The 22,593-nt window shown below is 36.3% G+C and overlaps 1 protein-coding gene across 1 annotated transcript in view; it reads right to left on the bottom strand.

Annotated features, from left to right (window-relative positions):
• The window catches only part of MEP1A (meprin A subunit alpha), a 29,864-nt gene extending 25,339 nt beyond the window's left edge, over positions 1-4,525 (bottom strand). Inside the window, exons 1-5 of the mRNA XM_039854091.1 lie at positions 4,433-4,525; positions 4,327-4,351; positions 4,182-4,232; positions 1,174-1,214; positions 576-651 (exon numbers count right to left, since the gene is read on the bottom strand). Coding sequence (XP_039710025.1) covers positions 576-651; positions 1,174-1,214; positions 4,182-4,232; positions 4,327-4,351; positions 4,433-4,501 — 262 coding nt within the window. The 5' untranslated portion in view covers positions 4,502-4,525. The remainder of the gene's footprint in view (positions 1-575; positions 652-1,173; positions 1,215-4,181; positions 4,233-4,326; positions 4,352-4,432) is intronic.
• Positions 4,526-22,593: the final 18,068 nt, after the last annotated feature.

Here is a 22,593-nt window from a genome sequence, read left to right on the forward strand (position 1 = left end):
CAGAATTTATTAATACTGAGGAACAAGGACTACTACCATGTAAAATATAGACTTTTTATTTCTCAAAAATGTGTATTTACAACTGATTTACAGATAAATAATATCACATGGTATATCTACTTTTGTATCTGGCTTCTTTTGCTTAATATGTTTTTAAAATTTTTCTATATAAGTGTTATAACAAAAAAGGAAGATCAATATGCTGAGAATAGTATCCTCATACCATATTTAGATTCACGTAAACAAACTATTAGTTAAAGTGCAGATTTTCGTTGCTATGATGCCAAATCATATTTTATGGGGCTTTTATTCTTTACGGTGCTTCTGGTTTTATTAACACGTTAATATGTTCTGCCTTTTTAAAATTATTATTTGATACTCTGTATCTCAGACTGGTGAAGCAACGCTGGTTTTGATGTAATGTCATTTCTTTGACTCAAGGAGATAAAGAAAGGTCAGGGTTTGGAAACCCTCTTATATGTTGGTGGTTACTTCCATCTGAAGCCAGTGAACAAGAGGCAGCAGAGGGAGAAGAGTGAAATTCAAAGCTTCTAATTAAGAACAATTTGTATTACCCAGATTGTCTGCCAGAATGTAAGGGATGGGAAACTTCCACCTGGCGTTTGGGTCTCTCAGGCCATTTCTGGAGTTCTGTGAAAACAAAGCAAAGATCTTTAGGGAGGTTAGTCCTCAAAGGTTCCTTGGTCTCCTCCTTCACTAAACTCTCGCACCACAAATAATCTGTCACATAATTCAACAATTTAGTAGCATTTGTCTTCTGACTATAAAAGTGATAGTTCATTATCAACAATTTGAAAAATTCAGAGAAATTATTAAGAATAAAATAAATAAGACCCACAATTCCCTGAAATTGAAATAGCCACTTTTAATATGTTGGTGCCCTTTTTTTTCCTCTCATTCTTTACTTATTAGTAAAATTGGGTGGACATGCAACTCAATAATTCTAGACTGTTTTGTGCCATTTGCTAATATTTTTAATCTGCTTTTTTCACCACCAACCACAGTGGGAGTACTTGTGGGTCCAGATTTTGGATTAGATTCTTTCATTTCCTCCTCAGTGCCCATCCCAAAGCTCAACACAGAGCAGAGGCTCACAGTCCTATGGCTCAGCTAGTCTTGAGGAACATCCCTGTGTCACTGACAGGTACTCACCCGCAGGAGGATGTCCCCTTGAAAGAGGTCCAATCCTGCAGCTAGATGTGGATTTTGAAAAGAGAAAAAAAGAGAATAGTTGAATGAGCATTACTAAAAGCCATCTCTCATAATAAAATTTATTTTTTCCATTGTAAATCTTTAGTTATTAATCTTCATGCAGTGAAACTCTTTGAAACAATGCAAAAATTCTCTCTACTTGAGTGGATGTAAATAGCCAATAAATATATATTGTCACATCCTCCATTTCCATTTTTAGAACAAGAAACTTTGTCCAAGAATTTTTAAAAAGATGAGTTAGCAGAGATTTTTTTTGATTATTGACTCTAAACCTCTCATACTTCAGGGTATGAAATATGGAATCCTGAGACAGGAAGTGATGTACTAGGTGGTCAGTGGCTGCCTGAGCTTAGATCTCCTGACCGCCCCATCCAGAACCCTTTCTGTTATTATACCATCCTTCTTCCTGACCTAGGTAAATGGGTTAATTTTGCTCTTTCCCATGAAAAAACAATTATATGCTCTAAAGCCAAGCAGCTAAGGCTGTCCCGTATCACCCCTTTCCTCATTCATACATTTCCTAGATTTTCTTAATCTCCATTACCCTAACCTATGTATATGATAGCAGCATAACTAGCAACAGATAGCAATGACACCAGTGTCATACCAGTGGTAGGACCCAACTTTTGAACTTCCTTTTCAGTGGGGGTACTATGTGCTGGTCTATTCACATTCTTGTCCAGGTTTGTCATGAGCAAAAATACACATTTGGTGTCTTAGAGCAGTGCTTCCCAGATGTCATGATCAGAATCTCCTGGAGGGCTTGCTAAACACAGATTGCTGAGCCCCATTCCCTGGGCTTCTGAGTCAGTAAGTCTGGGGGTTGGGCCTGAGAATTTCATTTCTAACAAGTTCCATGGTGATGCTGATTTTGTGGTTGGCAGACCACACACTGAAAGCCACTTATAAAGAGGAATAGTTATGAAGTCAGGATGACTGGAGAGCTCAAATAAGTAAGGGAGGGAGTAGTAAAAAGTGGGGTCGTGAAGCTGGCCAGGATCAGATCACACCAGACTTTAATGTACATAGGAATCATCTGGGGTCTGTCAAAATGGAGCTGCTGATTCTGTAGGTCTCAGGTGGGGCCCAGGGTGCTGCATTTCTAGAAAAATCTTTAGATGGTACAGGTGATATTGGCCTGTGGCCCATGCTTTGTGAATCCAGGCTCCATAACCTTTATTTTGTGCTGAATGAGATGTCAACAACAACGCTTGTTGGCCAACAATTGGAAGACTGGATCAGAGAAGTGACATGACCTGATTGATATTCAAAGTGCTCTCACTCTGTGAAGAACAGCCTATAGAGGGTGAAGACAGAACAGGAAGAGCAGTTATGAGGCTACCACGAGGACCAGGCCAGAGATGAGATGGCTTGGAGAAGGACAGGAAAAAAAAAAGTGCTGAAAAGTCATAACTTGTGATATAATTTGATGGTAGATCCAACAGCATTTGCTGAAAGAAGGCGTGTGAGGTGTGAGAGAAAGATAAGAGTTGGGGCAACTCTGAGGTCGGAGCCTGAAGGTCTAGAAGGAGGAAATTGCATTTACTGAAATGAAAAAGATGGAGAGGAGCAGGTCCTGGGTCAGAAAAGTTTAAATCAGCATCACGAGTCATGGAAAGAAGAAAAAAAAGTGACCGTTCTTTCTATATGATTTCTTCCCCCCAAAATTAGTGATTTCTGGCTATGTGGCTAACCCAATCAATCTTGATAGCTTGGTTGAAAAGAGAAAAAGAGAAAAAACCCACATGGTAAAATTTCTTCATTGGGGTCACAGTTCAGAGGTAGTGGTAGATATGAAGAGTAAGAAATGACTCTAAGGTAAAAGAACTATTTTTACTAGATAAATAAGGATAAGATTAGAAAAACTCTAATTCTAATCTCAAATTGTTTTAAAGTACAGCAGATCTTCTTAATTACTACACCTTGACTGCCTGATTCAAATGAGAGATCATTTGGTGCCTAACTCTAAAGCTTTGTGAACTGTTCACCCATTTATCTTGTTCTGCCCATGCAGTCATTCCCAAACTTTTCCAATTAAATATCAATTAGGCTGCTTTCCCTGAAAATGGGACAAGGTAGGAGAAATTAAACCTTTAGGCATGGGTTTTTTAGTTTTGTTGTCTTCAAATAGCACTGAGCTATGAGTCAGGAGACCTGGAGGTGAGCCCCATCACTGCCCACCGTGATCTTGGGCGAGTCACCTAAACCACAAGAAGCCTCCTCTCCCTTCCTGCAAAATGAAAATAGCACTTACTCCACTATAAGATTTGACAAATAAATGTTCAATTAAATAGAAAAGCTTTTGTAGACTATAGGTGTTCATGACCATGAATACCTCTGTTTTCCCACCAATCCTAACCAAAGACACCCAGAATGTAGAGGCTTCTCCCTCATTTTAGAAGCAGGACAAAAGAAGAAAAAGAGGGGCTATAACTTGACTTCTCTCTCCTCTCAGTAACGGATGAGACTGATGGATTTCTTCAAGAAATGTGTTTGTGGACAAGATGTCGAAACGGAAACACCTTTGCACTCTTCTCTAAGTCCCAAGCAAACAGTTGGTAGTAAATATGACAGAGGGACTGGGGTTTTTTCCCCCTCACTAAATATAACCATATGCAAATTCTTTTTATTTTTCTTTAGCAAGCAGAATAATCATCCATTTTTTTTTCCTTTTTTCAAAATGGAAACTGGCAAAATTAAATACTTAGAAACAAAAATCTTGTTACGTATTTCTAGATCCATTAAGCACAGGCTGGTTCTAGAAAATCTGGTCTAACCATTATTCTCTTTCCACATTTCCATTTGTCAGAGAATGCAAATTCTAATGAAGCACAAATAAATACTCCCCCTCCCATAATACTATATTATGAAGGTAATAGCTTTTCAGTAATTCTATTACAGGATTTAAAATTATTTGAAGGCATTCATAATGCAGAAATTGAACCCACCTAAATTGATTTCTGAAATGTCCTTCTGTTCATCGAAATGTGCATCATGTACTGTTAAAAAGTTGGGGGAAAATCGTTACTAGTCTTGCTGAACAAAAGAGAGAAAGCTCAGAAGCACTCTCTATGCATATCAATTGATCCTTACCATTTCCTTTAGAAAGATGCTTAATCTGAAAAAAAAATACAGAAAATGGATAATATATACTAGAATTAATATTTCTAAATCCCCAGAAGAGCAGAACTCTACTTACCGATACAGCTGCTATGTGAACAAAAAACAGGATGAATGAGAGAATGCAAATGGACCTAGTCCCAGCCATTGTTGCAAGTGAACAGATTTTAGCAAAGACAGCTTGTGATAAATACCTCTTGGACCTTGCCCTGGTTGTCATATTAGAAACTTTGACCCTTCCATATGTACTATAGAGCTAAAAAAAAAAAGTAGTCAATGAAAATGTCATTGACCCTTTTGAGGACAAATACTAAGTTTAACATAAAAGCTCAAGATTCAGAGACCAGGAAAATGTTAGAAAAAGTTAATAATGAGATAAGCATATAAAAATCAATAACATTCCTATATTTCAGCAATAAATATTCATGTAAGAGGTAAAAGATCAGTTTCACAGTAGAAGTAAAAATAATTTACAAAATGATTTTAAAGTACTTAAATCTAATAAAAAATGAATTAAATTTTTAAGGAAATCTTATAAAGCAATTATCAAAGGACATAAAAAATTTTGATCTAGCTCTCTATTCACACATTTACATATATATTTATATCTATAAACATTCATAGATGAGAGAGTCAATATAATAAAGATGGTCATTATTTTGATATTAGGCTATAAATTTAATGTTATGCCAATAAAAATCTTAACAGGGTCTTTGTGGAATTTAACAAACTGACAAACTTTCTGAAATTCACACAAAAGAATAACCTACAAAAATAGATAAGTAAAATCAGAAGAGGAAGAACAAGGAGAAAAGAACTGTCCTAACAGTATATCAAGAATTTTTATTAAGTTATGGTAGAGAGTGTGATATTGTCAAAAAAGAAAAAACAAGTGATTGATAGAATGGAATAGAGAATATCAAAACAGATGCAAGCATATATGGGGATTTCATGTATGAGATAAACCAAAAAGTCAAAAGGGAAAATTTGGTCTTTTCAATAATGATGTTAGAACAATAGCATTTCCCTATGAGGGAAAAATTAAATTCTCATACCATTCACAAAAACAAATTATGAGTAGTTAAGGACATAAATATTGAAATCTAAACTTTGAAAAAGAAAATATGAAAAAAAATGCCTTTAACCTTGAAGTCAGAAAAAATTGTTTAAACAAACAAACAAACAAAATCCCCATAGAAATCATAAGTTTGACTATCAAAATTTAAACTTTTTTATGACAAAAAAACACAACATAGTTAGAAGACAAGCCACAGATGAAAGAGGATATTGATACTGCATATAATTAAACGTGAGTAAGTTATCCAGGGTATATAAAGGAATTCCTACAAATCAGTAAGAAAAAAGCGAGAGAGATGATCTAAGAGAAAAATGGGCAAAAAAATATACATATGAAATACAATAAAACAAAACCCAAATGGCCAATAAACATATTGAAAAAGTTTCAACTTCATAAGTAATCAGAAAAATATCAATTCAAATAACAACCTCAAGCTCAGATTGCCATAAACGAAGAAGCCTGACAATACCAAGTGTTAACAAAAACATGAGGAAACAAGAAATTTTACACACTGCTGATAGGAAGCAATTTAATGCTATCTAATAAATTGAAATGTGCAGACATTATATAAGCTAGAAATTCCACTTCTAGATATATACCCTAAAGAAATTCACGCATATGTACACAAGTTACCATATATTTATCGTGGTATTTTTTGGTAATAGTAAAGAACTGGAAAATGAATTTATACTAGAAGAAAAAAAAAATTACGGGGTATATTCAGTCATGTGCGATGAGTGTTTAACAACCCACTCTCTGAAAGAAAAAACAACAACAGCCTTTATTTGTAGCGTTTGCTGATTTCTGGGGTGTAAATACTCCTACCATGATCAATTTCAAGCCACCAACACTATGTCACTAAATGCAGGGTTGGGAAGAGATGTGCACCATGGGCTCTACTGCCCCAGTACAGTACCGCATATGTTTATACACCCTCCTATTTTTGCATGCATGAAGCATAAGAATCTTTGGTATTAGAGTAACCCTCAATATGTAGAGCCTGCACATCTTCACCTCAAACCTACCGCTGGGGCAGGTGAGCCAGGCCTGCTGTCAGAGGAGCATTTCTGGTCAGAAAAGTCTTTCTGGAGGCAGAGAGTAGGGCTTCCAGACCCGTAAAACAGGCCTGACAGCTGGGTGGAGAGGGGAGGGGGGGGGGCGTGACGGTGCAGTTTCTGACAGGCACAGGAAGTCTATGATTGACTTCTGTTTTCCTACAGTCTCTGTCGGTGAGGTTGTAAAAGAGGGTGTAGAAAGTCATCTCCCAGCCTCTCTAAAATGGCTTAAGTCAGTAACTATAATCTTTATGATTAAAAAATGAGTGGGGAGAGACTTGATAAACATCAACGTAATAATAATTGGCTCTAAGTATCAGGGAGGAAGAGACAGGAGAGTCTTATTTCTTAAATGTATTGTTTAATTTTTCTCAAATTCTGAAACAATTATAACAAAACTCAATATTTGTTATTCTGGAGGCCAGGAAGTAGGGGTTTAGTACTCTGTTACGTTGTTTTCTAAAGAGAAGGCCAATATTCTTATGTGTGGTTTCAGAACAGGCCTCCCCCAACGTACCACCTTGGCATATGAATTATTGTGAGCTGAAGGCAAGCAGGACCTTGCAGGCTCATGAGAAACTTTTACCTCTTCCTTAAAGAATTTGAATTAGGGGCCTTGCCCATAATAGGCGATCAGAGATAACCTTTTTTGAGCTATCTATATGGCAGGGCAAACTACGAATTACTGAACCTCTGCTCTTCTTACTGTCCTGCAATGACTCTCTGAAGCCCCAAGGTGTTTTCTTCATCCTTAGGTCAGGATATATATACTTCATTTTCCCTTTCTGTCTTGGAACCTCTCATGCATGTAGGATCTCTGACTCACTGATGTGCATGAGAATCCCATGTGTACATATGTAATTAAATTTGGTTATTTTCTCTTGTTAATCTGTCTCATGTCCATTTAATTATTAGACCAGCTGACAGACAGAACCAAGGAGGGTAGAGGAATGTTTCTTCCTCCCCCATGCTTGCTTTGGTCCTGTTCCCTACTAAATCTCAGGTATTAGTATTTTAAATAAGCAGTAGTAGAGCTGTTTAATTCTCTCCACCTTCCTCTGTCTCCAGATGTGCTTTTATATTTCCCTTTCTCCTAAAACTTATCTGAACAATATACTATAATGATGGCTTTGGAGTCAGATGGCAGGTATTTAAATCCCACCTCCACTATTCACTAGCTGTGGCATTTTGAGCATTAGCTTTCCATGTGTAAAATGAGTAGTGTTGCCTACTTCATGGGGCTAATGTAAGGATTCGATGAGATAACCTACATCAACCACAAGTACCAGAAACATAGGAAGTGTTCAATAAACTACAGGTCTTTCTATCTACACACACTACCTCCTGGCAAAAGTCAGACAGTAAGGACACAGGGCTCACTCAGCACTCTCCTTGTTTAGCAGGACTCCTGCAGCTGGGAGCATAGGTCTTCAACAGACACGACTTGCCCCTGATGATTGTCTTTCATGACCTTGATAGCAGGTGTTAATTAGTTACCAGTTATATCTACAATCCTAGGCACTCCATGTCACAGGATATCAAGTGAATGAGACTGGAGCCTTAAATCCTAGGTTTGAAAGATTTATGGCTTTGGAGATAAAAGGTAGATTATGCACTCTGCTGGGCAAGGTCCACGTTCATTTTCTGTATATACCCCAGTGTCACCATCTTTCACGATGTGGGGAAAAATCAGACAAGAGGCTTACTTCATTTTTTGCCAATTCTCTTCCTGTTTATTGAACCTTCATAGAGTACTTGAATTTGAAGCTGACTCAGCCAAGAGCTGTAAGATCACCTCTTGATTTTAGGAAAAGTCTCTAACCTCTGTTAATTACAAGGGTCATCACTGCCCAAGAAGCCCAGTCGGGCCATGGCATCTGGAAACAAACACATGGAGATTGTTGAATAAATGAGAGACACAACTGGCGTGGGCTTTTCTCCAAAAGGAAGGGTGATTCTAAAGAAGAAGAGATCTAGTTGTTTTCTACAATCAAATGACAAAACTAAAACAACTGAGTAATGAGCGTGATGTTCTTTATTCAAGGGAAAACAATCCATGGGTTGGGAAGTACTATGCCTCACAGTGGTGGAGAACTCTTCTCAAGGGACTTTGGGTAAGAGTGAGTTTTATAGAGTTCAAAGCAACGACACAGAACATGGCATGACTGGCTGGGGTTGCATATTTAATCTTATTTAGAAAGATTAAGGAACAAGGAAATAAGTACTGTACAGAGCCTAGAGTTGGCTTGGCATTTGGGTATTTACATACTGAACATATTTACTTTCTGGTCAAGCGGAACATTTGCGGGATCATAAAAGTTCAATTTGCTGATGCAGCACCCTGCACAAAAGTGGCTCTATCTGAGGCCTAGAAATTTATTTCAACACTATTGTCCCTGAAGTTATGGTAAAAGGAAACAGGCTTAAATTGCAAAAGGGACACCTACTTGTTAGATATAAAGACCCTCCTGGTCGTATGAGGATTCTTGGATCCTAAAGTGTTTTAAGGAGAGGGACAGCATTAGTCAAAGAGAATAAAGCCAAAGCTACAGTCTGGGGGTGAGGCAAGCATGGACAGATGAAATTCTTCAGAAAGAAGTGGTGTTGGACAAAGAATGGGTGTTGCATGGTTTGGGAATTTTTCTTTGTTCTGGGAGAAGTCATTCAGTTTTAAAATCATTTAATGGCAGCAAGATGATGGTAAGTCACACATGTAACTTGATCCAGAGAACAAGAGGCTCAGCCCTCTTAGAAAACAAATGAGAATTGTAATCCCATTGCCTTTTGAAAAACCACTAAATTGTTTTTGGTACAGCTGATTCTTTTACGCAAGTGGTCAGCAGCTTTGTTCTGGGCCAATTAGTTGCATTATGTGACACTTCGACAGAACTCTGAGCACAAGGGAAAGGTAATAGGACAGGTTGTGTGGGGGGCACTATTGGAAAGTCTAAGAGTAATTGGTCAAATAGACCAGCTACGAATTCACTCTGAATTAGTAGCAGGTCTGTTTACAGTCACATGATAAATCACATTTTTAAACATAAGTTCATTTTCTAACTACTAATGGTGGGAATGGGAAGAATACAGTGGCAGCCACTTTTCAATGCAGTGCCACATGTCATACACTAATGAGTTTTGCATAAACATGCAAGCAAGAATGTCAGTCACTAATGACATGTGAATAGAAGGGCTAAGTGACTCTACATAATAGGAAGGGAAGAAAACCAGCCACACCTTGATTTTTCAGCTGAATTTCTGGGATGAGCAGTTTGATAATCCCCTACAAAGTTCCCTACCTTGAATGGTATTTCTTCTTATTCAAATAATAGCAATTATTATGATAACAACCAGATGACTTATTAGGCACTTATTATTTCACAGGCACTGTATAAGATGCTTTACATAAGCTATTTCATTTAATTCTCATAAGGTAAAAATCATGGCTCTCATTTTATAAAAGACTAAGCTCAGAGATTTTATATATAATACCCAGAACCTGAAAAATATTAAAGTAAAGAAACTAGCTTAATCATGTGGTTCTCTTTCCAGAGCAGTCTTCATTCTCAGTTATTAGCTAAAACAACATAGTGTGTTGATGATTCATTTGCTCATCTATGAATTCATCCATAAAATTTTTATTAAGTGCATCTTCTGTGCCAGACATTTTGTTAAGCACTGGGAAACAGCCATGAATCAGACAGATGCTGCCCTTGCCCTCATAGAGTTTAGATAGAGGTAAACATCATGGAGAGGCAAGTCACACCAGCATTTTAGTAGATCCTGAAGTAAAAATGAATCAACGGTAAATAGATGGATAAATTGTGATGTATTCATAGACCACAATAGACTCCTGTTAGAATAGAATAAAATACACAATAGAATACTGTTACCATGGAATTCTACTGAGCAATAAAAGAAATTGAACTGCTGATGCACACATGAACAAATCTCAAAAGCATTACACTAAGTGAAAAAAGCCAGATACAAGACCTCATGCTATATGATTCCACTCATATAAAATAATAGAAAAGGCAAAACTATAGTAATAGACTCCATCCCAGCAGTTGCCAGGGCTCAGGGTTAGGATGGAAGTAGGCTGACTACAAAGAACAAGAGGAAATTTGGATGTAATGGAAATACTCTATATCTTGATTGTGTTGGTGGTTACGCAACTCTGTAAATTTGTCAAAACTCAAGAAATTGTACACTTAAGATTGACTAATTTTTATTGTGTGCAAGTCGCACTTCAATAAAGCTGACTCTAAAAAATTAGGAACCCTGAGGTCCATATCTCACCTCTTCCACTGACATACCAGATGACATTAGTCAAAAACTTAATGTATATTTTATTTTCTTCTTTTCTAGTATAGAGTTAATGAGAACTCTTCTCCCACTTTTATTTCTAGGTCAAGAGAATTTCAAATGTGCAAGAGAAAGGCTTTACTATGTTTAAACGCTTTGTAAATACGTAACTTATTTGTTATTGTTCTCTCACTGAAGCCCATTTTCTCTCAATTCTTAGAGGTCTAGAGTGAATTTAATTTGATAAGTTTTATAAAATTTTGGTTTTTGATCTGTAAGAAGGGCAGCCTTGGAGGCTGGGTCAGAATGGTTTAGAGAAGACGTCACCATCTGCTCTGAATTTGGACCATCAAGTGGCTGAGCAGTTGGAAACATCATCTTCTGAAGCTCTTTTGCCAATGACCACACATCCCTACATAATTAACAAGTCCAAGTCCCCTGATGGGCTGGATGAGAGACAAATGCTGAGGGTGGATCCATGGAGCCTGGTCACAGAACAAAAAAGACAATTGATGGTTGGCTGTGAATTTAGAAAAGCTCCTTGATTCTCATCCAGGGATTTATCTCTTCAGTGCTGGCTATTTTCCTGAAGAAGCAGAAATGTTCTCTTTTCAATTCTGAAAGTGGTTCGTATGCCACTGATTTTTATTTTATTTTATTATTTTATAGTTCAATATGTTACCAATTTTGAGACTAGTCATGCTAAGAAGAAACACGAGTAGCACAGATAATCTATCTTGACATATTAACCATCCAGCCAGTATTTGATCCAGTCACCATTATACACTGGAGCCCATGCTGAGTGCTGAGAGAGAATCCAAGAATAGTGCACATTACTTGTCCTCAAGGCCTTAAAACTTAACTTTTCCTGACAGTTTGGCCTTTTCATTTACTGGGCCAGAAAAAAAAATGTTTATAACATTAAAACATGTTCGTTACGAAATAATTTTAGAATTTAAAAACATATATAAAAGAAAAGAAAAATCATTATGAATCTCACTCTTGATACATAGTCTATTTTCTTTCATTTTTTAATATATGCATATATATGTAATATATGCATATAGTAATATAAATTTTTATCCACTGAAATTTTGACCACTGGAGCTTTTAAGGGGTCATTGAGTTGAAATGTCATTTATTTTTTCTAAATTATTCTTCTCAAGAATGCTCATCAGTGCTGAATCCTCCCACAACAGGCTTTCACCAACACAGAGACCCAGCAAAAACACTGTGGGTCCTTGGATGCCTCATCTTTTTCAAAAATAAATGTTTATTAAGTGTTTCTATATTCGCAATCAATAGTTACTCAATGCAAAAAAGTGGCAAACATAGTAGGAAATGCTAACTTTAATTCCACTACCTGAAATAACCACAGCTAGCATCATGGTATATGTCTTAGATTTTTCTCCTCATGTTTATTTTTCTTCATAAAAAACGTTAGTTACATCAGGCTTACAGCCTGGCTTGCAAATGTTTTCCATGTTTATAGATATTCCTCAATAACATGCTTTTTGGTGACTACATAAAATTCCATTCAATGAATATACCAAATTAACTAACCAACCCTATGTCGTGGATGTAGAGGTTATTTTCAGTTGATTTTGCTTAGCATAAGCAATGCTACAGTAAATATCTTGCATTTGCAATTATATATACCTCAGGTCATTGCCTTAGAACAAATTCCAATAAGTAGAATTGCTGAGTCAAAATATACTGAGTTGTTTTATTTTTTTCTTAAGAAATGTGAAAGATCTTCAATTCTCCCACCCTTGAAAACCCATCTCAGAAATGTGAAGGCAGTTTGAACTCCTTTAACTAAAGACACTAAGAATGCAATAATTACCTCTTTAAGAGGGAACAAAACCTCCATTATGCCCTTGAATCTTTCTTTTGAGTCTCATCAACACTTGTAAGCCAGGTACTTTCTCTAATCCCCTAGCTATCAATTAAATATCCATAAAGACACACACACACACACACACACACAAGATTTAAGACTATGTGTCCCAATCCTAAAAAACACGTAGACAACATAGCTATTAACTTTTTTGGCCATCATTTATTTATCGAAGCCTGTTCTTGCTCTCATATTCCCTTTCTCAGTTACCATCCACCCAATTGCCTCAAACCAGAAACTTAGAAAACATTCTTGTCTCTCCTTTCTCATAGCAATTAATCTCAATAAGTTCTGTGCATTCACTATCATAACCACCTCTCAGAATCATGTGCTTCCCAGTAGCCCCCATCCCATCGCAGGTCAGCATCGTCACTCCCTTCTACGACTGAATCAGCCTCCGAAGTATCTTCTCCACCAATTCACTCTGTGTAGAATGAGAAACTTCAAGAGTGTTTAAAGAATGCAGTACAGTATGGAGTTACTAAAAGATCGTATATTAGCCATACTACGTGTATATATTTCTCTTGACACATATCTCTATGTGGTCTTTTAGGGACACTCAGCATGTTAATACTATTTTCATTAAAAGTCTTAAATTCTTAGCAGTACCTCAGATTTATGATGTTTTATAGTTTGAGGACAAGTCATTTAAGTCGTTGAGCTTTGGTTTTGTTATCTGTAAAATTATGTCACTCCTTGATGATGTAACACCTCAAATTCTAAGGTTCTATAATGTCTTTAATGAATAAACTTACCCTCTGCTTCTAAGATTTTATTTACTTTTATAATTCAAAGCTAGGGATTCAGTTTGTACAGTGGTGATGGCTACTGTGTTTAGACTTTAGTACTTCCTGACTGAAATCTGTCGTTCTTTGGTATTATGTGGTCCACAAGAGGGCGCCCACTTTCTAACAAATTGAACATTTTAGCCTTGATGTCACAGAAGTCATTCTCTTAAATTTCAGGGCAATTCCAGCCAGGATAGGATTACAAGTCCTTTAAAATGCACCTGTAACTTATTTAGATATTTCAAAAGATAATTGTTGGGACATATTGATTTCAAATTTTTAAAAAAGAGTGTCTCCACAAATGATGAATTTATAGTTTTACCTGTGATATTGGAGTGATGAGATATATGAATTTGTATGGAGCTAAACTTGAGGTTCTATTCAACACTACAGAGAATCCTCAATTCCTTAACTTATGAAATTCCTACTTAATGGTCGTACTTCCCAATTACTTCTGCTTGTTGACATCAGGAGGCTTTATGGAGATTAACTTAAAATCTATGAAAATGATTTGACACACTATCTAAATGTAGTTTATTGTTATTAGACAGAAATTTATTGCTGGAAAATCAGGACTCAAGATATATGTTAATTATAATTAGATATTTGTAGAAAAAAAGGTAAAATGAAATCATAAAAAGATCCTCTTTTTCTCTTTGAAATCTATTTACTTAAAATTTCCATCAAATAGTGAAAAGATACCCACCTAAATAGCAAGCCTGAACTCAACGGCATCATACCTTTTATGCTATATGGTGGCTTTATCAAAATAAGGTCACTGAGTTAAACATTTTTATTATAAAAATGATTCTGAGCACAATTCTTCACAAAAACAATGAAATACTTTGGAAAGCAATAAGTCATATTGAGGGAAGATTTTTCTAACCACCGAAAGAAAGTTGATTCAAGGATGTCCGTTTATGGGCTTTGGGTAAATTATAAGGGGGTTTGGTGATAGAGATGGTGGTGATAAAGAGGGTGAGACAAAGTTGATAGGGATAAGAGAAGAGAAGAGAAAAGGGTTTGGAGATTTAGTGGCGTCTATGGGGAAGGACGAACAAATTGATAGTCAAAGGGACTCTGTAGGCAGGCAAACATTAGGTTAGCACTTCAGACACCAGAGAGCACCTGTCAAACAAACTGTACACCAAGAGGACTCCAAACGTCTCACAAAAGGCAAAACAGACACCCAGAAGGCTACTCAGAGCACCACGAGAAGATGTGAGAAATGATGTCCGTGAGAAGAAGTTCTTATACGAGGTTGTGGAATTAGTAGAAAAAGCATGGGCTTTTTCGATATGGGTTAGAGTGACCTGGAGAATGGAATTAACTTCTCTTGAGTCTCAGTTTCTTCAACTGTGAAATAAGGATAATAATGCCTACCTCTGTATATTATGTAAGGTTTTAATAAATTAATACATATAAAGCTGTTTATGGTAAATACTGCAAAAACATAACCATATCATGATTCTCTTCTTCATCACCTTTATCTTCATCATTATCATCACATGTTACTTTCCTTCTGAGGCTTCAAGTTGAAAGTCCTTAAATGGACATGCCTAGCCAATGGCTTTTATGGCTTCCCATGCATGAAAACTAAATATAAAACAAAACTCTGATAAAGCGTAACATACACATACCCTGTGACCAAGTAGTTTCACTCCTAACTATTTACCAAAGAGAAATAAAAATATGTGTAAATAAAAAGTCAGGCACTCAATATTCATTGAAGTTTTTTATTATAATAAGAACATTTAACATTAGATCTATACTTTTAACGATTTTAAGTGTATCATACAGTATTGTTAACTATAGGTGTGATGTACAACAGATCTCTAGAATTTATTCATCTTGTGTAATTGAAACTTTATTCTCATTGAATAGCAACTCCCCATTTCCCTCTGCCCCAATCCCCTGGCAACCTCCATTCCGTTTGTTGCTTCGATGAGTTTGGCTATTTCAAATATCTCGTAAAAGTAGAATCATGCAATATTTGTCTTTCTGTGATTGGCTTATTTCACTTAACATAATATCCTCGAAGTTCATTCATGTTGTTTTATATGGCACGATTTCCTTCCTTTTTAAGATTGAATAGTATTCCATTGTCAGCATTACCATATTTTCTTCATCCACTTATCTGTTCATGGACATTTAGATTGTTTCCACATCTTGGCTATTGTAAATAATGCGTCATTGCAGCTTTAATCATAATGGCCTCAAATTGGAAGCAACCTAAATGTCCATCAAGTGGTGAATTAATAAACAAATTGTGCTAAATTCATCCAGGAAACAAAATACCAACACAGTCAATAACATAGTTGAATCTCAAACACATTATGCTGAATGAAAGAGGCCAGAGAATAAAGAATGCACACTAATGATTTCTTTATATAAAGTTCAAGAAGAGGCCCAACTAAATGACGGTGACAGATATCAGAACAGAGGTTAGGGGGAACAGGGATGGTAGAGATAGCCTGGAAAGGGGCGTGGGGAAACTTGCCCGGACTATGGGAATGTTCTAATCCTATGTAGGGTGTAGACTTCATTGGTATACATTTGACTTTTTACTTAAACTTTGTGCATTTGACTTATGTAAATTATCCCCCAATAACATTTTAGTTCTTTGGAAAAATAAGACAAAATAAACATATCTATGATATTTACCTAGCCAAAAATTGCTCACAAAGTAAAGCTGAGCTAGAGAAGGCAGCATGTACAGAAATAGCTTCCCTGGCAAACAGACAGATGCATATAGTGATGAATAAAGCATGAGCAACTTTCCAGAAGAATAGGTACAACCATAGCCATTCAGAAAAATAATCAGCTGACAGAGGCCACCCCAGCAAAAGGATTTCCTCTGTGAAAGCTGAATTATCATCAAGTATGATCAAACTGTGAAAAGGGTTGATGGGGCACATCCTGAGCAATTGTCTATTTTCTATTAATTTGTCTATTCACCTTACAATTGGGTCTTCTGTTCTTCTTCCAAAGTATGTCCGTAATCTGGGTGCTTCTCACTGCCTTCACTGCAGCCATTGCAGGCCAAACCACCATCATCTCTAGTCTGGTTAAGGCAATAATCTCAGTTACTCATGTCCCCACTTCTACCCTTGCCCCTCTACAGCCTATTCTCAACACAGTAGCCAGAGAGATGTGGTTAAAAGTCTCTGGTAGTTATTCATGACCCTTAAAAATGAAATGTCCAGTTCTTGCCTTGGTCCACAAGGTCTGCATGAGCTTGCTGCTGTCTATCCCTCCAACCTCAGCTCCTTTCCTGAGGCAGTCTTCCACCACACATACCTGCTTCCTGTTCTCGTCACAGTGGCTCTTACAGTAGCACCAATATTCTGAACTTGTCTCAGGTACAGGGTTTTGCACTTGCTATTCCCTTTGCTTGACATGATCTTCCTCTACAGCTTCTAGCTTTTCCTTCATTTAGGGCACTGTTTAAATGCCCTCTCCTTGGAGATATCTCCCTCTGACCCCCGGTTATTACCTTTCCTATTAATCTGGGGATGATTAATTTTATGTGTGTACTTGACTAAGCCATAGGGTGCCCATATATTTGGTCAAACATTATTCTGGGTCTAATGACCAGGAAGGATCTCTTTGGTATGATAAAAATGTGCTAAAATTGGATCGTGGTGATAGTTGTACAACTCTGTAAGTTTACTAAAAATCATTGAATTATACACTTAATAAGAGCATTTTATGGCGTGTAAATTGTACCTCAATAATTTTGTTTAAAAAAAAAAACTCCATCTGATGTCTATTGGTTCCTTGCCAATTAGTTCTAAAGATTTCTCAAAATCTTACAAGCTAAACATTTTTATAAAAATCAATAATATTCAGATCTCAAAGGCCACTCACTGCTAACATTTCTGTCCTCAACTCTCCTGAACCTGATACTTTGAAAGACTTTGTCTCAGTATATGAATTAAGTAATATTTAATTCTTTCTTCCTATAAAAAAGTATTTAAGGTATAATTTACATATGATAAAATTTATACTCTTTAGTGTATCATACAATCATTCAATCACTACAACTATCAAGGTATAGAAAAACTATATTACCCTAAAAAATTACCTGTGCCTTTTTGTAGACAATCCTTCCCCAATGAAATCAGATAATACTAGTCCTCCAACATAGTTATTTTTCTAAAATTTTTGGACTATTATATATACTTCCTTTGTCTTTCTTCATAAATTTTAGAAATAGTTGGTGAATTGCCATGAAAAAATTCCTGATGGGATTTTGACTGGAATTTCACTGAATTTACAGAACCATTAGGGAAGAATTGCCATTTTAACAATATTAAGTCTTCCAATCAATGAGCATTTATATCTCTCAGTTTGTTTAGATATTTGATTTTTTTCATTAGTTTAATAGTTTTCGGTATAGAGATATTGTTCATATTTTGTTAGATTTATTTCATATGGTTTTGGTCCTATTATAAATGGTACTTTTTCACATTTTTCAGTTGCCAAAAGTTCATTGATAGTATATAGAAATAAGACTGATTTTTTTAAAATTGGCTTTTCATCCTTTAATCTTTCTATACTCACTAGCTCTAATAACTTTCTTTGCAGATTATTTGAAATTTTATAAGTAGACGATCATGTCATCTGAATAGGGATAGTTTTATTTTTTCATTTCCAATCTACATTCCTTTTTTTTTTCTTGTCTTATTTCATGTCAGAACCTCCAGCATAATGTGTAATAAGAATGATAAGACATCCTTGTCTTGTTCCCAATCTAAAGGAGGAAATATGTAGACTTTCACCATTAATTATGATGTTAACTATAGTTCTTTTAATAGATGGCCTTTATCAAGTTGGTTTTCCTAGTTTTCTAAGTGTTTTCATCTTGTTTTATTGAATTTTGTCAAATGCTTTTTCTGCATCTATTGAGATAACCATATGGCTTTCCTTCCCTAGTCTGTCGATAATGGTGAATTACTTTAAATGATTTTTGAATGTTGAAACAGCCTAGAATTCTTGGAAGGAAAAACTACTTCATTATGATGTATTTATCTTTTATATATTTTGTATATTGCTGGATTCAATTTGATAGTGTTTTGTTAAGGAATTTTGCATCTGTGTTTATGAGGCATACTAGCCTGTAGTTTTCTTGAAATGTTTTTGTCTACTTCTGTTATCTGAGTAATTGGGAATAAGATATTGGGACATATTCCCTTGTCTTTTATTTTCTGGAGGAGTTTATGTAGAATTGGTATTATTTCTTCCTTAAACCATTGGTAGAATTCACCAGTAAAGCCACTTTGGCCTAAAGTTTTCTTTCTTGGGTGATTTTACTTGTTTATTTGTTTGTTTGTTTGTTTGTTTATTAGGTGAGGCAACCCTTGGTTGACCTCACAGATTGCCTACAGCAGCACCTGGACTTCCTAGGTTGTCTCCCATCCAAGCAGGGCTCGACCCTGCTTAGCTTCCGAGATCAGACGGGATCGGACTTGTTCAGGGTGGCATGGCTTTCTTGGGTAATTTTAACTACAAATTCAATTTTTAAAAATAGACATAGAGCTATTTATCTATTTCTTTTTTGAGCGAGCTTTGACAAATTGTGTCTTTGAAGAATTTTTTCCATTTCCTAAATGTTAGCATAGAGTTGTTCACAGTACTCTCTTGTTAACCTTAATTTCTGTAGGGTTATCCCATTTTTATTCATGAAAAACCATCAAATTTGCAGTTTAATAGTCATTCTAACATGAAAGAACTAGGGTTATCTAACTGAATTGACATATTTCCAGACCAAAGCAAAATTTGATGTTTGAACTGGCCAGGTCAGTCTTATTTGTAAGAACAATTGATTTCTGTTAGTTATTTTGAAATAAAACTCTTTCAATGTCCTCAGTGGTATGTTTGCAATCCAATGGTCTAATCAGCTCCAAAGCTTTTTTCCAGATTCTTTGAGATTTTCTAAATAAACAATCATGTCAACTATAAAACAATCTTTATAAATGAGAAAACCAAGATCAGAAATGTTAAGTAGTTTGCCAAAGAACAGTTTGAATGATGGTTAAAACCCAAGAATTTATCTAAATCCAAAAAGAAAGGCAAAGAGAACTATATAAAAGAATGGGCTGAACGATTCAAGTATAGCAGGTACAGCTTGCAACCCTGTATTAGTAATTTATTGATTGTTTGATTTCGACAAATAGCATCTCGAAACTTCCATTTATTTCTCTCTAAAAATACTTAACTTAGTGTATGATGTTTTGAAGAGATTGATACAAAACATCTGGTACATGGTCAATGCCCAGGAAATAGAAGCTTCTATTATTTTTCATGGCAACCAGCTCAGTAATGTGGGTTCAAATTAAACTGTGTCCATTTCTAAAGACAGAAAGGGCAAGTTCCTCTAAGTTGCAGAGAAAACCTTTCTTAAATATTCTAGCTCAGGTTCTTTGAAGTTATTTTCAGTGTGTTTTGTGGGATGAGGGGGTGGGGCGCGGATCTTTCTTCATCCTCATATAGAAAATACTAGTGACTCCAATTTAGTCAAGAAATATGTATGGAGCATTACATGTTACTAGCATCATGTTTAGGCCTATAGGGGAAACCAAAGAAGTATAGGTAGAGCTTTCGCGTGTTAGAGAGTTTAAAGGTGGACCAAGCTTAAAGTGGTATTCATGAATTAATTAAGAGAAAAAGAAAACTATATTTTAATACATTCAATTAGAACTCAAAGCAGGGCTAGACAGTGTGGGTCATAAATCTGAGAAGGCTTTATTCCTCTTTCAGAGGGGAACACTGAAAGAGGAATAAGTTTTGGAGAGGCAAGAGGAAAGATGGAGAGTATCTAGCAGAGACAACAGGAACCAGGGCCCTGTGCAGAGAGGCAGGATATCACAGTGGTTACGAGGCCAGGCTGTAAAGCTACGTTGCTTAAGTCCAATTCAAGCTCTGGCCCCTGTGAGCTGTATGATGTGGACAGATTATGTCACTACTCTCAACTCCTGTGTCCTCACTTATATAGCAGCTACCGCAAAGAATTATTGAGCAGACAGAGTAACATGTCTGAAACATTGCCTAGCACAGTGTAGATATTACCAGATAGTGAGCAGCCCAGCTTGGCAGGCACCGGGGATGTTCAAGGAGGAGGATTCAGAAGTGAGATTAGATTAGGGGTCAGATATATAAATATTCTATTATGCTTCATAATTTTGATTTCTTTATTAACTTGATTTTCAAAAATACTCTCTGAAAATTGCAACCCTTTGTAAATGTTATTCTTGATCAAAACGACTTTAAGAGTCTCCTTCCTGAGAGGCTTCTAATCCACAGTTTAATCACTTTACCTTCCAAATTTGCCATCTCTTCACTTAACTACAAAAATGCTGGGGCGGAAACTCGGAAGTGGAGATAGTATTGTCTCCAAAGCCATAATAAAAGAAGATGAACTGAATGGTCATTTTAAATATTACATGATAGTTCAGCATGAAATATGGGATTTGGTTGATTCTTTTTTGTTGTTGCTGTTTGGTGTTTTTATTTGTCTTCACCCATGAAGTTTCTCATAGGAGGGCTTTTAAAGGAACACTACCTGCCAATGGATGGAAACGGAGAGCAAAGTGTTGGCCTTACTTTATAAGATCAAGGATGGAAATCCAAATACCAATAAAAAAAAAACTTTAACAATGTTTTTGGCCAAAATGAAGCTATTTGTGACTCTCTCTCAATAATGCCAAATAATTCATGCTGTGAAAGAATAAATCCCACCACCTTCTTTGATAATATAAATACCAAACAATAAGATTATTGATTGCCTTTTACATGTTTCTAACTAGTTGCTTTAATTCCATGGAGATATACTCTGAATGCTCTATTCTGTGGTATAATTTTTAGAATCTGTTCAGTAAATATTAATTTTTAAAAATAAGGTATAAAAATTTTCCATGGCCAAAAAAAGATTTCCTTGTAATTCAAACAGTCATTGGCCAAAATAAAAACCTAATGCTATGCTGACAGGCATTGAAATATACAATGTTATTTAACCTTTTGATCTACTGGAAGTATGACTAAACTAAAAGTCAAAAGCTTTGAGTTATTATCCTGATTCTGCCCTTCAAAATGCATGGTGTTCAATAATGCCATTAAAAGAACATTTGTTAAAGCCTTTCTGATATGCTAGGTAAATATGCCCAGAGAAATGAAATAAGTAATCAGAGAATGTCTTCATTCTGTGATCAGTACTGTATTAGGGTTTTCCAGAGACACAGAACCAGTAGGATATGGAAATTTATGAAATTCGAAGAATCAGCTCATGCAATTACAGAGGCCACAATCTGCCACGTGTAGACTGGAAACCCAGGAAGCCGGGGCGGAGGCGGGGGGTGGGGTGGCGTGTGGGGGGGGGGGGTGTGATTCTAATCCAAATTCAAAAGCCTGACAACCAGGGGAGCCGGTTTCTCAGCCCAGAGACAGGAGAAAACAGATGTCATCAAGATAAAAGGGGTTAATTCGTCGTTATCCTCCTCCTTTTGTTCTATCGCCTCAGCAGACAGGATGATGGCCACCCACACTGGGGAGGGCTGTCTGCTTTACTGAGTCTGGTGATTCAAGTGCTAATCTCATCCAGAAACACTCTCAAAACACACCCAGAAATAAAGTACACCTGATATCTAATCCCCTAATCCAGTCAATTTGACACAAAATTAACTATCTCAAATGTTGCCATTTAAAAGACTTCTGTATTAGTTTGCTGGGGCTTCCATAACAAAGTACCAGAAACTGGGTAGCTTTAACAACAGAAACGTATTATTTCACAGTTCTGAAGGAAAGAAGTCTGAGATCAAGATGTCAGCAGAGATAATGCCTTCTGAGGGCTGTGAGATGTTAGAGAGGAAACCTCAGGCCCAAAGTTGAGTCACTTGTACTAAAGCCCATGATATCAAACCTAGATTTAATATCTGATCTACTTGCTGTTTCATCCTATTCCAGAAATATAATCTTAATCAACCAGTCTGGGATTTTCTGGTCAATACCAATGAGGTCATCTGTCACATGGGCCCTCTCTATCCCCCATTGGAAGAAAAGACATATTCTGCATGATAAAAGTTCTTGCAATTCCCTCCTCCCAAAAGATGTTGTGGCCTA

This window comes from Pteropus medius, unplaced genomic scaffold (genome assembly GCF_902729225.1).
Source record: "Pteropus medius unplaced genomic scaffold, Ma_sr-lr_union100, whole genome shotgun sequence".
Classification (NCBI taxonomy): Eukaryota; Metazoa; Chordata; class Mammalia; order Chiroptera; family Pteropodidae; genus Pteropus; species Pteropus medius.